This window comes from Bombus fervidus, chromosome 3 (genome assembly GCF_041682495.2).
Source record: "Bombus fervidus isolate BK054 chromosome 3, iyBomFerv1, whole genome shotgun sequence".
NCBI lineage: Eukaryota > Metazoa > Arthropoda > Insecta > Hymenoptera > Apidae > Bombus > Bombus fervidus.
The window spans coordinates 19494657-19508213 of record NC_091519.1 but is presented as its reverse complement, the minus strand read 5'-3'; the positions used below and the strand labels follow the sequence as shown (position 1 = coordinate 19508213).

The 13557-nt window shown below is 47.1% G+C and overlaps 1 protein-coding gene across 1 annotated transcript in view; it reads right to left on the bottom strand.

Moving 5' to 3' along the window:
• LOC141445730 (uncharacterized) overlaps positions 1-13073 on the bottom strand; it is a 58144-nt gene extending 45071 nt beyond the window's left edge. The window contains exons 1-2 of the mRNA XM_074111614.1: positions 12585-13073; positions 9529-9958 (exon numbers count right to left, since the gene is read on the bottom strand). Of these exons, the coding sequence (XP_073967715.1) occupies positions 9529-9780 (252 nt within the window). The 5' untranslated portion in view covers positions 9781-9958; positions 12585-13073. The remainder of the gene's footprint in view (positions 1-9528; positions 9959-12584) is intronic.
• Between the last annotated feature and the right edge of the window lie 484 nt (positions 13074-13557).

The window sequence follows — 13557 nt, the reverse complement described above, 5'->3', positions numbered from 1 at the left end:
TGATCCTTGCGGTTGTTTCACCGCGTTTCACGGTTGCCGGTTAAGTTTATCAATTTCTTTCGTTTCCGGCGGTTAGCCGTTCGTTCGAAAATCACTGGCCTGCCCGTGCTCTCGCCGTCTGTCCATTGAACGATCCAATACCGCTGCACACCTATGAATTCCAATCGTTGCACCGCGGCAAAACCATTCGACGATTGCTTTATAGGTTGCATCGATATTCGGTAACTTTGACCCATCTAACTGTCAACTTGGACGTACCGGTAATTAATTCGAGGTCGCGTTTGCAAGCTTTGTCGCCTCGACGCTTTTTCAAGCTGCCCAAGTACATTCCGACACTGCGGTCGTTTGTACATCGACGTCCAAAGCGTTTGTTATTCCGATCGATCGACTCGGTCTCGATCGATCGATCGGCCGATTTTCCAGTTACGCGAGAAACCAGTCTGCGATTCACCGGTAAAACGGTTTTCGCTGTATATGAATAATACGTTGGCCGGTGTAGCTTTTCACCGTTTGCCCATCGTTTCAGCCAACGTACGGACTTTATCGACGTGGCGAAGTTTCCCGGTTTGAACGACAATCGGGTAAAGCTTGGACGGTCCTAATTGAAATTTCTGGCTATTCGCCCCCGTTAATCAGTTGTATTCCTCCTAGACTCTTGTCTCTAACTCCGGGTTCGCTAACCTATTTCAATCGCGACGGAGATTCACGAAACCGGTGGCTGCTCCTTGGCCAAGATTCCGGTTAAAAGTGATTTACAGGTTTACCCGGTTATCCGTTATTCCACGCGAGGTTCGTTGGAATTTCTTCTTCGGGGCGTAGATTTGACGTTTGCCAACGTAATCGAGTAAAAAGCTAATTCGGTGCGCGGTACGCGTTAATTTCCGCGAGCCGGCGAAATTGTAGACGTAAATTTACAAGTTTTCCTTGAAACGGGCAACTATTCACACCGTCGTGCATAAATATTTCCCCGAAACACGTAGCCCCGCGCGTTTTCTGTTCGAACCGGAGGAGAGGCGCGGTGTCTTATTTAAATGCAAAGGGAACTTCCTAATGAGAAAATTAGCCGAGCGGCGCTTGGTCGACGAGAGGCAACGCTGAAATTTCGTGAAACGCGGAAAATGAAAATGAAACGTCGCTTGTTCGCTCAAAAAATGTCTGCGCGTCGAGTTTGCCTTTCACCACCGTCCCACTATGTGGCTACTCCGCTTTAAGATTCTTCGTCGAGCTGTCGTGTACAGAGTGTCGCAAAATACGCCACTCTGCCACATATATAATACGTACATGCGTACACCTATACGGATAACTGATACTTGTAATTTCTATTTATTTTTTTTTTTTTTTTTTTTGTCAAATTCGTTTCAAACTCGTCCAATGTAACGATGATGGACGAGTGTCGCGCAACGGTGCTAATAAAATTTCAAAACGTTTCGTATAATAGGAATATATTCGGGTAAAAGAACTATCTAATACGAACGTTGGACTTTAAGATCCTTCCGCTTAAGATTCCGCGGTCAAACTATCGAATATAAGCCGGCGAAGTTGAGACTCGATTTCCATTCGATCCGCGTTGATAAAGATAAAATGAAAAGAAGGGAACAAGTAACGAAGAAAATTAAACGGCACAAGGGGAAAGGGTCGGTGGTCGGACGGGCCGCGTGGTGACTAGCAACCAGCAACAGTAGCAACTATAAACTGTAACGCGATAACGGCGTCCGTGGCGTATTGTGCGCATTGTGCGCAATCACGGAACTCGCGGCAAATGCACGGGCTTTCTCTCCAGCGATACGTCACGCGACGTAAATAATCGCAGATGCTGCTCGACGCGTAGAAACGTGACGCGGTACTCGGCATTGCTCGGCGCGATAACCGCGATTGGTGGGACGCGAAACCGTCGCTTCCAGCGAAAACCTAATTTCGCCAGTCGCGCCACGGCGACTCTCCGCTCGGGACAGTCAGCTTCGTTTCGCGTTTAATTGAAACGTAATGCGAGAAGGAGCAAAAACTCGAGCGAGAATTGAATTCGTGATCAGAGAATCAACTAAACTGCTCCGAGTATGTTCTTCTTCTCCGTCTTCTCTTCCGACTCGACTCCACTCGACCACGTTCCCTAACGATTTACGATAGTTTCGCCTTTACGTCCATATTTTAACCGCTTCCTTCTCTTTTTCCATCCTTATAATTGGTCGTCCTTTCGATCCAAGCGCTGTCGTTGTCCACTGGTTTGTAATTTTCCGCTTCCCTCGTTTCGAACATCGCGACTCGACTAACTCTTCTCTAAGAAATCGATTCGTACGTCGTGGTCGTTTTCGCTGTCCTCGGATGACCGTTAATTCTAATTCGCCTGGATTTGCTAGATCGTTGGCCGCGGGATCGAAGCGAACAAAAGAACGAGACCGGACGAGTATAGAAGCTGTGCGGAAGAAGAATATTCGCCGAGCATCGTGCAACGTTTACATTTTCCGTGTGCGTTGCACGAGAGATAAAATCCCTAGGGCGGTGCTGTTGTTGCCCGGAGTTGGCGACAGCCGCGATTTATCACAACGCAAATGTAACAATTACCGGGAATACCCGGCGAAACGAAAGAATAACATCTTGCGACGATGAACGCGGCGGCAGGAACGATGAAAAACGAGCGGTCGCTGTAGGAATGTTTCCTCTCCTTCCGTGACGATGGACCATTTTTGGTTCCCATCGTATTCGGCGAATGAAAAGATGGAAAAAAGGAAGGAAAAAGGAGCAGAAGAAAGCGAACAAAGCAGCGCGTTCGTTGTACATTCGCGCGTTGGTCAAAGTTCAAAACAGCTTTGTGAAATCGGAGAATTAACGAAGCGCGTTGAAAAATGTTTCGCTCGTGGTCGGCCACGATAGTTGCGCAACTGCGCAACTGCAAAACCACCGGCAAAAATAATTCCACGCGATGCAATATTTGCGTCGCCAGTAGTGATTCCTTGGTGGAGATCGGTGGTCGTCCGGTGTTTTCCCATGATTTTCCAAAGTGAAGAATTTTCGGGACGGAAAAATTTCGCACGTTCGGCGAATGGAAAAAGAAGATTCACGCGACAGGCCTGTCGTTAACCGAATTACCTAATCGAAAGAAACGTTCGCATCGGATAATAAAGCGGGTGGTCCGGAACGAAGGCGCGAGGAGAGAGCAACGTTGCCATCGTACTCTCTGGTTAGAGGAACATTTTCTTAGGACAGAGATTTTCTCCGCTAGGAAGCTGTTCCTGCAGGAAATTTACGAGCGAGCGTTACGCGATCACGGGTCTCGTCCGTGACCTTACACAATAGAAACCTGATTGTGTAACCTGACTGTGTCTCCCCGTATCTCGCCACTGTACAGGAAAAACTTCTCTTATTCAAAGTGCTCTATAGAAAGAGAAAAAGCGAAATCAACCGAGAGATCGCGAGTAAATAACGTTATATAAAATACAACGGTTCGTTCTGCTTTTATCTGCTTCTCGGATGACTCTGGTTCACGCGAGAAAGTTCGATTAAAGTTGAAAGCGTGACGTAAACGCAATACCACCAACTATGGTTAAGAGATCCGTGTTGGATAGATGGAACAGAGGCGATGAGATAAAAGAGTTCTTTCGCAAAAACGGTTCGGAACTAATTGTCGCTAAATTTTCCATTTAACCGGAGCATCCTTCGATCGAAACGTTCGTCGACTTGGAATCGATATACTTAGTCGTTGAAATTCGACGCGCAGGCAACAAAACGAACGCGATCGACGTCGTTCTTGCCACGTCTCCGTTTAACTCGATCGCTCGAACAAAGAACTCTTCGTTTCTCGTTTGGAAAACGTTGCCGTTGCGCGACAGTTTTTCCATCCGAGTGATACACGACTGAAGAAAATCGAACAAATGCGACGGAGACGGAGCGTAGAACTAAAGGAAACGGAACGAAAGGAAAAACGTGTGCACAGAGATCGCAGATGCTTAATAAGACTGTAACACGCGTGATCGTATCATCCTCTTTCGTCTCGTTATTTCGTCTCGACCAAGTTCGTTCGACTCGAGGCAACTCGATCGGACGCGAATCCAGTCGACTCGATTTCTCGTACGAATGAAATTTCCCACTAGATTCTAGATCGATCGAAACACTGGTAAAGCGCAAAACAGCGATTTAACGAGTTGTGCGAGTATTTGTGCGCGTCGCTCCGAACACGACTGTTTCTTCGATAAAAACACGTGGAACGTTCTGTTTTCCACCTGAAAATTGTCCTCGGACTGTGCTTTTTTCGCGGACAAAACAACACATGGTAATCGAGCAAATGAAAACTCGCCGAGCGAACGGAAGAAACGACGGGGGACGGAAGCGGGACAGCCCGAGTGGATATTCGATCGCATTCGTCGCATCGCGCGCGTTTCAACGGGGGAAGGAAGGGGAAAGCAAAGCCAAAAAAAAAAAGGGCGAAAAAAGGCAAAAAGAAGGGAAAAAATGCGAAAGGGGAAGGGGGATGCTGCTGTTTCCCTGCCATTTCCATGAAAATTGAGCACTTCGAGAGCTGGCAGCCTCTCCAGCTAGCTTCGAGTTACTCGACGACTCGATCCGCGTTTTACTCGTGACGGGCTAGTTTGAATCCGGACGCGAAGATCTCGAAAAAAAAGAAACCAAAGGAGAGTGGAGAATCGTCGACGTTCGAAAATAATTAGATAACGGCATAATCGATAGCGATTTCGAGGTGGCGAGGAGATGGATCGTTCGCGACCCGAGCTTTTATCGGCTCCTCTCCTTTCCGTAAAAACTTCCCCAAAGACGATAATACTAACGTAACTCGACGGTGCCCGGTTTGTTGTCCTATATCGAAAAGCTTTCAACGGCTTTTAACGAATTCTATTAATTTCAACGTTAACGCAAAATCGAATCGGAAGACCGCGCCATAGTTTGGCTCGGGTTCTACGAAAAGCAAAGTTGGTCCTTCCACGACGTAATCCAATTGCCGTCAAAGTATTTCCAGAGTGGACAGTCGCACCGAAAGGAATATCAGCGTAGCTCCTAAGCGGCAGAAAAAACACGGCGCGATAAAACTTTACGAAAACTGCTCGTTCCTCGCGCGCGATCCGTCGTCGCGCGGACGAGTCTTTGAAAGTTCGCGTTCAAAGCCATTCTACTACGTTCTGTCCCCGCAGAATCGAAAGAAAGCGAGCGAATATTTTACTTTGAAAAACTGGGGCAGATCTACTCCGTCTGGATTCGAGTTCCGAGTCGGAGAGTTGCCTCGACGGGCGTGAGCGAGCGACGAGAAACAAAACGATACGCGGAATAGTGGCTGATTGGAACTCGCAAACACGAATTTACCTCACGACCAAACTCCTCGAGAACGAGCAACAATTAATTTAGCATCCGCGTTCGCAGATAATGAAACCGACGTTCTGCGCACGGCCGAAAACAAGCGAATTAATTAACCGGTTGATCGGAAATCTCTATCGCGTCGAATGGCATCTTTACCGTTTCTTATTAGACGTACGTAGATTTTTCTCGCTCCTTGTGTCCGTCCTAGACGTTCCGTCCGTCGATCTTTCCGATCGCGATCGCGCGATCGTTCGAAGCTTCGTTGACGTTGCGACGTATGCGACGAATCGTTCGACTTTTGACGAACATATAGATTTACGCTATTTAAATAAATACGATCTACTAATTTATTCGCGTTGAATATCGAGAAAACAGCTTTTGTCGGGTTACGCGTTATTGTAACGAGGGTAAATTGTAAACGGGAATTCGTATACTCGTGGTTCTGCGATAGAAAGTATTCGATTCCGATTGGAACGTGATAGAAGACGAATCGATAAGAAAGAAAATTCGAAAGTTAGACGCGTGAAAGTCGAAGAAGCGAGATGACGGAACGCAACGACGAATCGATGATCGAAGGGGAAAAAATGGGAAGCGGGAACATATGGAACAGGTAGGTACGGTTTAACGAGAAAATACATATACACGATACGATATCAGCGAAACGCTGGCAAGAAATTCCTAGACAGGAAGATTATTCTTGGAGAAAACTGCAACACGGCAGAGTGTAACGTTATTACTCTCCGACTGAAAACATAAATTTCCTCTCGAGATATCATCGTCCCGAGGAACGTCGCTTTCGGCTTATCGGTCTCTCGGATAGATATTCGATCGCGATCGTTGCGAGTCGGAAGAAACGGATAGACCAGACACGAGACAAGTATCTGGTTCGTAACAAATGTCGGAGAAATGAAAGGATAACGATGAATCACGAGTCGTATAAAATGAATTAATAGAGGCTGTCCAGAGCCGGTGGTATTCGTTTAAATTACAAAGTTTCAACGTACGTATATCGGTATAGCGCGTAATAACACGGAATAGCGAGAACAAGAGACTGATAAATGACACCATGGTAAATTAACCTTTCAAAGGTCCGCCGAAAATAAAGGTGTAACGCGGCAGGCTATGGGGCGGAAGCTGAACAACCTTTCGAAAGAGACTTCGAGTTGATTAGCGAGCGGGATCCTAATTAAGTAAGTTAACGCAATTACCATGCAGGCAGCCGCAGCGTCCGTAAGTCGGAACCCGGTTCGTTAGCTACTTTTGAAGTAACCCCCGTCTCGGCTCGCCAAATTTACGAATAATGTTCGCTCCGTGTAAATTTTCGGCTCGACCGAATGCAAAATGCCCGACCACCAGCCACACCCCATCTCTTCTATCAACCGCGAGAATTTCCCTCGCGTCTCTGTCGTGTCTAATTCGAACGAATTAAACGTGCACGAAAGTACGCGTTTAAAAAATGCTTCGCCAAAGGTACTCGGAAGGGAGAAATTTCGCGGTTAATTTCAAGCACGCTGGTAGCGTAACAGAGTTTTTCCATCGTTACGATGTTCGAAGCGCCGTCGTGACGGCGATCGTTCCTCGACGGAAATATTTCGATAGTTTTTATCTCGCAACTCGTTCTTTCGCCAATTACCTCCTGAAGATTCCACGATTTTCGTTTTCCCGAACAAGCTTTAAAGTTTCCGTTTCTTCGTATCGGACGATGTCGCTATATACGTAGAAATTAATTTGCCGAGCGGCAAATCGTCTTTTAATCGTGCGATTAGATTCGGCGAAAAATTAGCCACGCCACGATACGACACGACTCGACACCTGTTTGATCCAAGGTAAATGAAATGAAACGCGGAAAGCGAGAGGTTTCGCCGATTCGATCCTATCGCGGACTACCGTGACAATGCAAAACGTTTTTCGTCCCTCGACGCTCCAGGCGTTTAATAATCCATAGCGATGTCGAATAAATAGGAACGGTAACCGCGTTATAGTACGTTTTCAAACAAATCGACCGACCAAATTGTTTTTTATGGTAGCACGGTTGATCCGTCGAAATCGCTTCTCGTGCCACTGGAAAAGGAACCTTCGTTTCGTCATCGTCGATTAACGTTTCCTTCGGTCGAAATACACGAACACCGCTTTGATCGAGAACGCAACAGGATTTCCATCCGTGGAAAAGATTACTTTCGCATTCGAACCACGTGTCGCGAATACGAGTAACCGGCTCGCTTTTACATCTTCGATTTGCGATAATTACTACTGACCCGGGCTCGGCTATACCGATTATTCAACTATGTAACGAACCTTTTTCTTCGCCACTGCTGGTGAAGAAGAAATTGAATTTCGATTTCAATGTTACGTGTACTCGATTGGACGTTGGATATCGGCGCTTTTCGATCGCGATCAGCTGACTTTTTTTTTTTTTTACGCGAATTGGCAAAGATATTCGTGCAACAGAGAAACTCGAGGTAGATCGATCTTTTACTTTCGTTCGTGCGCAATGTTTATCCGTCGTAGTTGAGATCTAGATTAAGCGAGAATCATCGTTCGATCTCTAAAAACGTTGTCACGCGTGTCAAACAATTTCGAAAACGACAGACGTCGCTAGAGTAACCGGAATGGTTGTCCGATAAAGCGAGAGAACGCTCTCTGGTAAAACGAGAACCTTCTCCGATAAAACAAAGAACTTTCCAACTTTTTAATGCGAATTCGCGCGAGGGAAGTCGAGGGAGAAATCGAAGAATGTGAGAGGACGTCGGGACCAGGAGGTGGAACGTCGAGCAGGTAGAACAGGAGAAACGCGTTACGGTAGCGACTCCATCGACAGCGTTGTCCGTCGATGATGTTGACCCACGAGCCACGGTGCGCGAGGATTATTCGACGTTACGCTATTAGGCAGAGTATTCCGGCACGGAATTACAAATCCACCGCGCCACGGGACAACCAACTTGACGAAATAATCCGCGTATAAGGTGTCGCGAAAAAAGCGAGCTCCGCTGTTCCGTGTTTTTGGACGGCCGCCAAGCGCGCTTATTAGTCCCTGGACTCGCTCCGTTTTAATTTCGAAGCTGGTACAACCTGTGAACTTTGAAGTTCGCTTAATAACACGGCCTTTGCTTATTCGTCGCGCTCGCTCGTACATTTGCCAGCGAAATCCCAAACAGAGCCATCGGGCTTATGCGTCCGATGATACAACCGATCTATCTGGCTAACGTGGCTATTGAAAAATATTTATAACGTTTTCGTTGGATCGATCGATACGATGCAACGATCGTTAAAGACATAGTTAACCCAATTAACAATTGACCGCGATAAGCAACTAACGCGCGTAAAGCGTAACACGGTTGTAGTTTGTTAGACGAGATCGAAACCGATTACCGTTGGCTCGCGAGCCAAGTCGACGGTACGCAAAGTTTCGATTGGCGAATAGAAAGCAAGAAACAATAGCGTTATCGAGTAACCATCTCGAGTCGAACCGGTATTCGGGGATAAAAACCGATCGATCGACCTATGCGCGATCGTCGTTCGCGATACTCGTTCGATTGTCTAACCAACGATTTTACGAGTACGATTGCCAGACGATTGGCAAAAAGGTTCTTTTTATTATTACTGAACATATCAACGATTACGTTCGTCGAGGCGAGCGTTTTATTTTAGATGCGAGTCGCCGTACCTCGTCGAGTTCACTTGGGCCAATTGCTTACCAATTCGATTCATTTTCCGATGCAATTTCATCTCTCGTTTCCAACGCGCCTACGTTTGTCCTCGATACACGCAACATTCCGACAAGCTACTTTCGTATCGGAAAAACTCGGCTCCACCGAAACTCCAAATTGTCACGAATACGCGCATTTTATAATTGCTCCGTTTAACCAGACTTTGTCGAAATAACGATTATCGATTCTCCAAAATTCCACGGTAACAAGGACCTTGTACATACTGACGTTACTAACTTGTCGATTTTTTAGAACCGCTAAAATAAGATAAATTCTAGGAAATGTTCAGCTAGACGCGAATCGCTCGCTCGGATATCATGGTCGGAAAACAGTGTGCAAATACGATATGATATTTTTTAAGAGTTGAACGTTACGGTGTACTATATATATATATCGATTAACTGCGGCTACCAGGACGTGAAATGTATAAAATTTATACGGCAACCATTATGGAACGTATCGTAGTTCCTAATGCAAACAAACCTATGTAATAAGAAGGGTGAAAATAATTTGCGTGACTCACCGTTCGCCTAAGGACAGTCCTAATGGTCTCGACTTCTTGTCTCGTCGGCCAACGGGCATAGACCACGCCGCTGAGCAGCAGGACAAAAACGGTGATCCAGATCGTCCATGCCAGGACGTTCCTCGTTCTGGCAAGAAGCTTCTGGGCGGTCCGCGTCGAGATCACTTCTTGCGGAGGGATCTCGAGCTTCTGCGCTTTCCTAAGAATATCCTGGAGTCGTCTCTTAGCCTGCTCTACATCCGGCACCCCCATTTTCTTTATGTTTATCGCGCCACCACCCTGTTCGTCGATCCGCGCTTCGAGCTTTGACCTCGCAGGATGGTACCCTCCCTCGGTGACACGATTCAGGATGGAGACGTTAAGAAAAGTACGGCTGCAAACGCGTCTCGTACAGATTCATCCTCGTAGTAACGGCCGGAGCGTCGAGTTCCTGGAAAATTTCATTCCCTAATTTCCCTTCTGCCTTAAATTCTTTAAGCGCGCCCTTGAAACTGTACCGGCTATCTGCGTATCTCTCGCGGATGGCTTTGAGAATCGGCTACGATTCGACACAGACCGAAGATCATCGTGGTGCGAGCAAAGATTTTGAGAGTGCCGGCTGAATCGCGTATTTCAATTCGTAAAAACATCGTCGTTCTGATCCCGCGATTGATCGATTCGCAGCCACGAGAGAAGTATAATGAATTTTTTATAAAAATAAAGGCGAAGGAATATTTTACGAGAACTGGCAGTGGACCGACGATTTGCGTCGCTCTGGTTCGCGATTTTCTGTACGTGCGACTCGAGATTATGGTCGATCAGTTTTTTAAAATTGCTCTGAAATTTGTAATTTTGCGACTAGAACTGCCATCGATAACGTTCAATTACACGCGTGGAGTATTCGCGGTAGCGACTTAAGAACAGGCGGCTGAACGGAAGCGAGATGGAATCGAGGTTAGGCGATTCGATGCAAAACGAGTCGGCATTTAATTTCAGCCGAGAAAGTTCGCACTAGCGATCCTAACGTTGCCACCCCCTTTGCCACCCCTTCCTCTTCTCTAATCGATTCTGAAATTATTCCCAGCGCACCACGGTAATTACCTAATAATTCCAGGATCGATCCACCGACAGCACAACGATGCAGCGCGAGGGAGAAAGAGTCGGGCAAAGAGAAAGAGAGGAAGCCCGCGAAAGTTCGACCTACTTTCCGGAAGGGGCTGGGATTACAAAAGGTTCGTTCGCGCGACAGACGCGGTAACGTTTCGCGCCGACTAATTATTCTCCGCTGAGTTCGGCAGTCGGATTTTTAATTATCGACGTATCGATAAAACGGAACCGATGCATTCGTTATTCGACCGAGTCGATCGTACCAACGTCCGATGACCCGATGTTCCAGCCGGAACGGTGAGTCGCGCGAGAACGTCTCGTCATCGAAAAAACGGTTTTTCCCTTTTTATAAAATTATTTCGTTCGCGTTGTCTCTTCGAGGGTCGTTCGACGTCGGGTATCTTAATTTTCCCTCTTGGGACCGAGCACTGGGTCGATCGTTGCTGTAAATCGTGAGAAGAAAAAAGGAACTCGAGGTAACTCGCGAAGCCGCGAATACTCGTCGAATACGGTGAAAGGCGAAAACGCGCGCGAACGACGATATTATTCTCGAGGAAAAATATCGTTCTTCGATGCCTGTTTCCAAACTTTACGGCTAACAAATTTCGTTGCGCTAATCGCGTCCGTGTTGCTAGCGGCGAGCACGCGCGCGGTTACATTTGATATTCCATTCGCGCGGAACACCTAGCGGCAGCTAATTCTGTCCGACTTTGGTTTTCGTTACTTTAGAAGCTGCCAAGCAATAATTAATTTTCCGGACAATACCTTGAAAATTGCCGCTGTGTGTCGGCCGTGTACATGTACGGCTTAAAATTTCCTCCGTAGAAACTTTACCCGCCCTTCTCTGAATTATATTTCAACATCCAGAAGAAAAAAATCTTTTGTGAATCTTTCGCGAAAGTTTCCGCGCCCGACCAAGTTTCCAGCGAAGAACACCGAGGGGGAAGAGCAGTTTATCTTGCCGGAAGAACTTTTCCCTTGTATGCCGAGGAAATACCCTTTCGATCAAGCCGCGCCAACGAACCGCAACACCGTCAGAGCGGCCTTCTCCGTCAAGATTTTCCCTTTTCTCCGATTCTTTCTCCCATTCTCCCCTCTGCCTTTAACACACACGTACAATCGAAATTATACCGATCATAATTTCCTGCTAGATCCAAAGATTTTTGCACGCTGCAAGAGGGTCTGTCTCTCCGTTCCATCGATCCGTTGAATTTTCAACGATCGGTGAAATAAATCTCAGGTTCTTAATAGGCGCTTAGCAGGTAAAAGGGTTGCCCGTTGGATCGCAGCTCGCCGTCTGATCGAACTTGAATTAATTTTCAACGACACAGATTCTCCTAACCCATTCTACTCGTGAGGTTCTCCATCCGGTTGTTCGTCATGCTTCGCGTAAACTACACATCCGTTAGGATGAATCGAGCCTCGAATCCGCTTTAATTTAGTCGACCGGAGAAACATTAATCTACGACTCGACGTTGTTTTCCCATTATGTGGATGAAGAATAGACGTGTATAAACAGGGAATATAGGCGTGCGAAGACTAGACGATCGCGAGTAAAACGCGCACGAAACGTCTTTTGCTTTGGAGCGCGGCGGTTAATCGCGCGTCTCCGACTCAAACGCAAACATAACATTTGCGTTTTACGTCGTGTCGCATGAATCTCGATATTTTATCTTTAAATCGGCGGGCCTTTTCTTCCGTTCAGCTCCGTGTTATTCGTTGATCGCGTCCCTAATTTTACACGCTGCGGTTCGAGTGGAACACGATCGATAGAACGGATCGATCTATTTTCAAGTACGCGTCTACTATTTGTTATTTATTTGCAAGTTGTGTCTAAAACACCGGGGACGATCTTCTTCGTGGTCGTTGCGATATACGCGCGTTCAGCCGAGTAATAAATAAAAAAGAAAAGAAAGCAAAAGGAAAAGGAAATATCAAAGATCGATCGAGATCAGAAGTAAGCGTCTTACCTTTGGTATTGCGATTCACGTTCCGTGGACAAAGCGACGGGATGATCTTGAGAGAGCGTGGAGGGGCACGTTCTGTAATCGGTAGCAAAACTCCCAAGAGGCTGATGCCCGCAAACCTAGTCGTGGAGTAGGTCACGAGACGTTGCGGAGGCGAGATACGTTGTCGCGTGTCTAAGGAATCGTTTGCGTAATAACGGGATCGTCCGTCCTCGTAGATCGTCCTCGAACTCTGAACTCGTACCGCCTCTCGTAGCGACACTTTTACCTCTCGATAGTAGAAACGACGAATGGCGCGCAACACAGCCGATGGCACTTCACAGAAAACCGATCACAAAAATCGTTCGTTTTGGTTCGATGTGGAGGCGATTTCGTGGCACGCTAGTCGCTTTGATCTTATGGAAATCGTGTGGAACGAAAGGAAACACGGAAACAAGGTCGCAAAGCGAACGATCGATCGTAACCCGAGCGAAAACGGGCAAGAACTGACTGGCCTCGTCGAGGGTAGCTGCCCTTATAGATATAAGACAGGAGGGTGGCGCGTGCGCTGCCGGTAGTCGCGCATGCACGATTCGCGGTCGTTCCACTGCGCTTTCATGCTGCGGACCGACCTCGACGGGCTCCGACGGAAGAACAGCCTTAAAGATCGAAGCAGATTGGCCGATCGGAAGGAAGAAGATCCGACAAAGACGGAAAGTCGGTCGTTCGGTCAGAAAGTGACAGTGGTAAGGAGTGTGCGTCGGTTAACAACCCGGAGACGCGGTACGTTCTCAGCCGCTCCTTCCTTCTTTATCACCGTGAAACGATGAAAAAGTAATTTACACCCCCTGATCGTTCGATTCCGACGCCAGGACCATCTCGCCATCTCGTTTTATGCTCGGTCACGTTCACCCTTCTGTTTCGTCGATGTTTATCTATCAGGAGGAATTTTTAACATCGTCGCGCGCCGCCATAATATTCCGATAATAGTAGGACA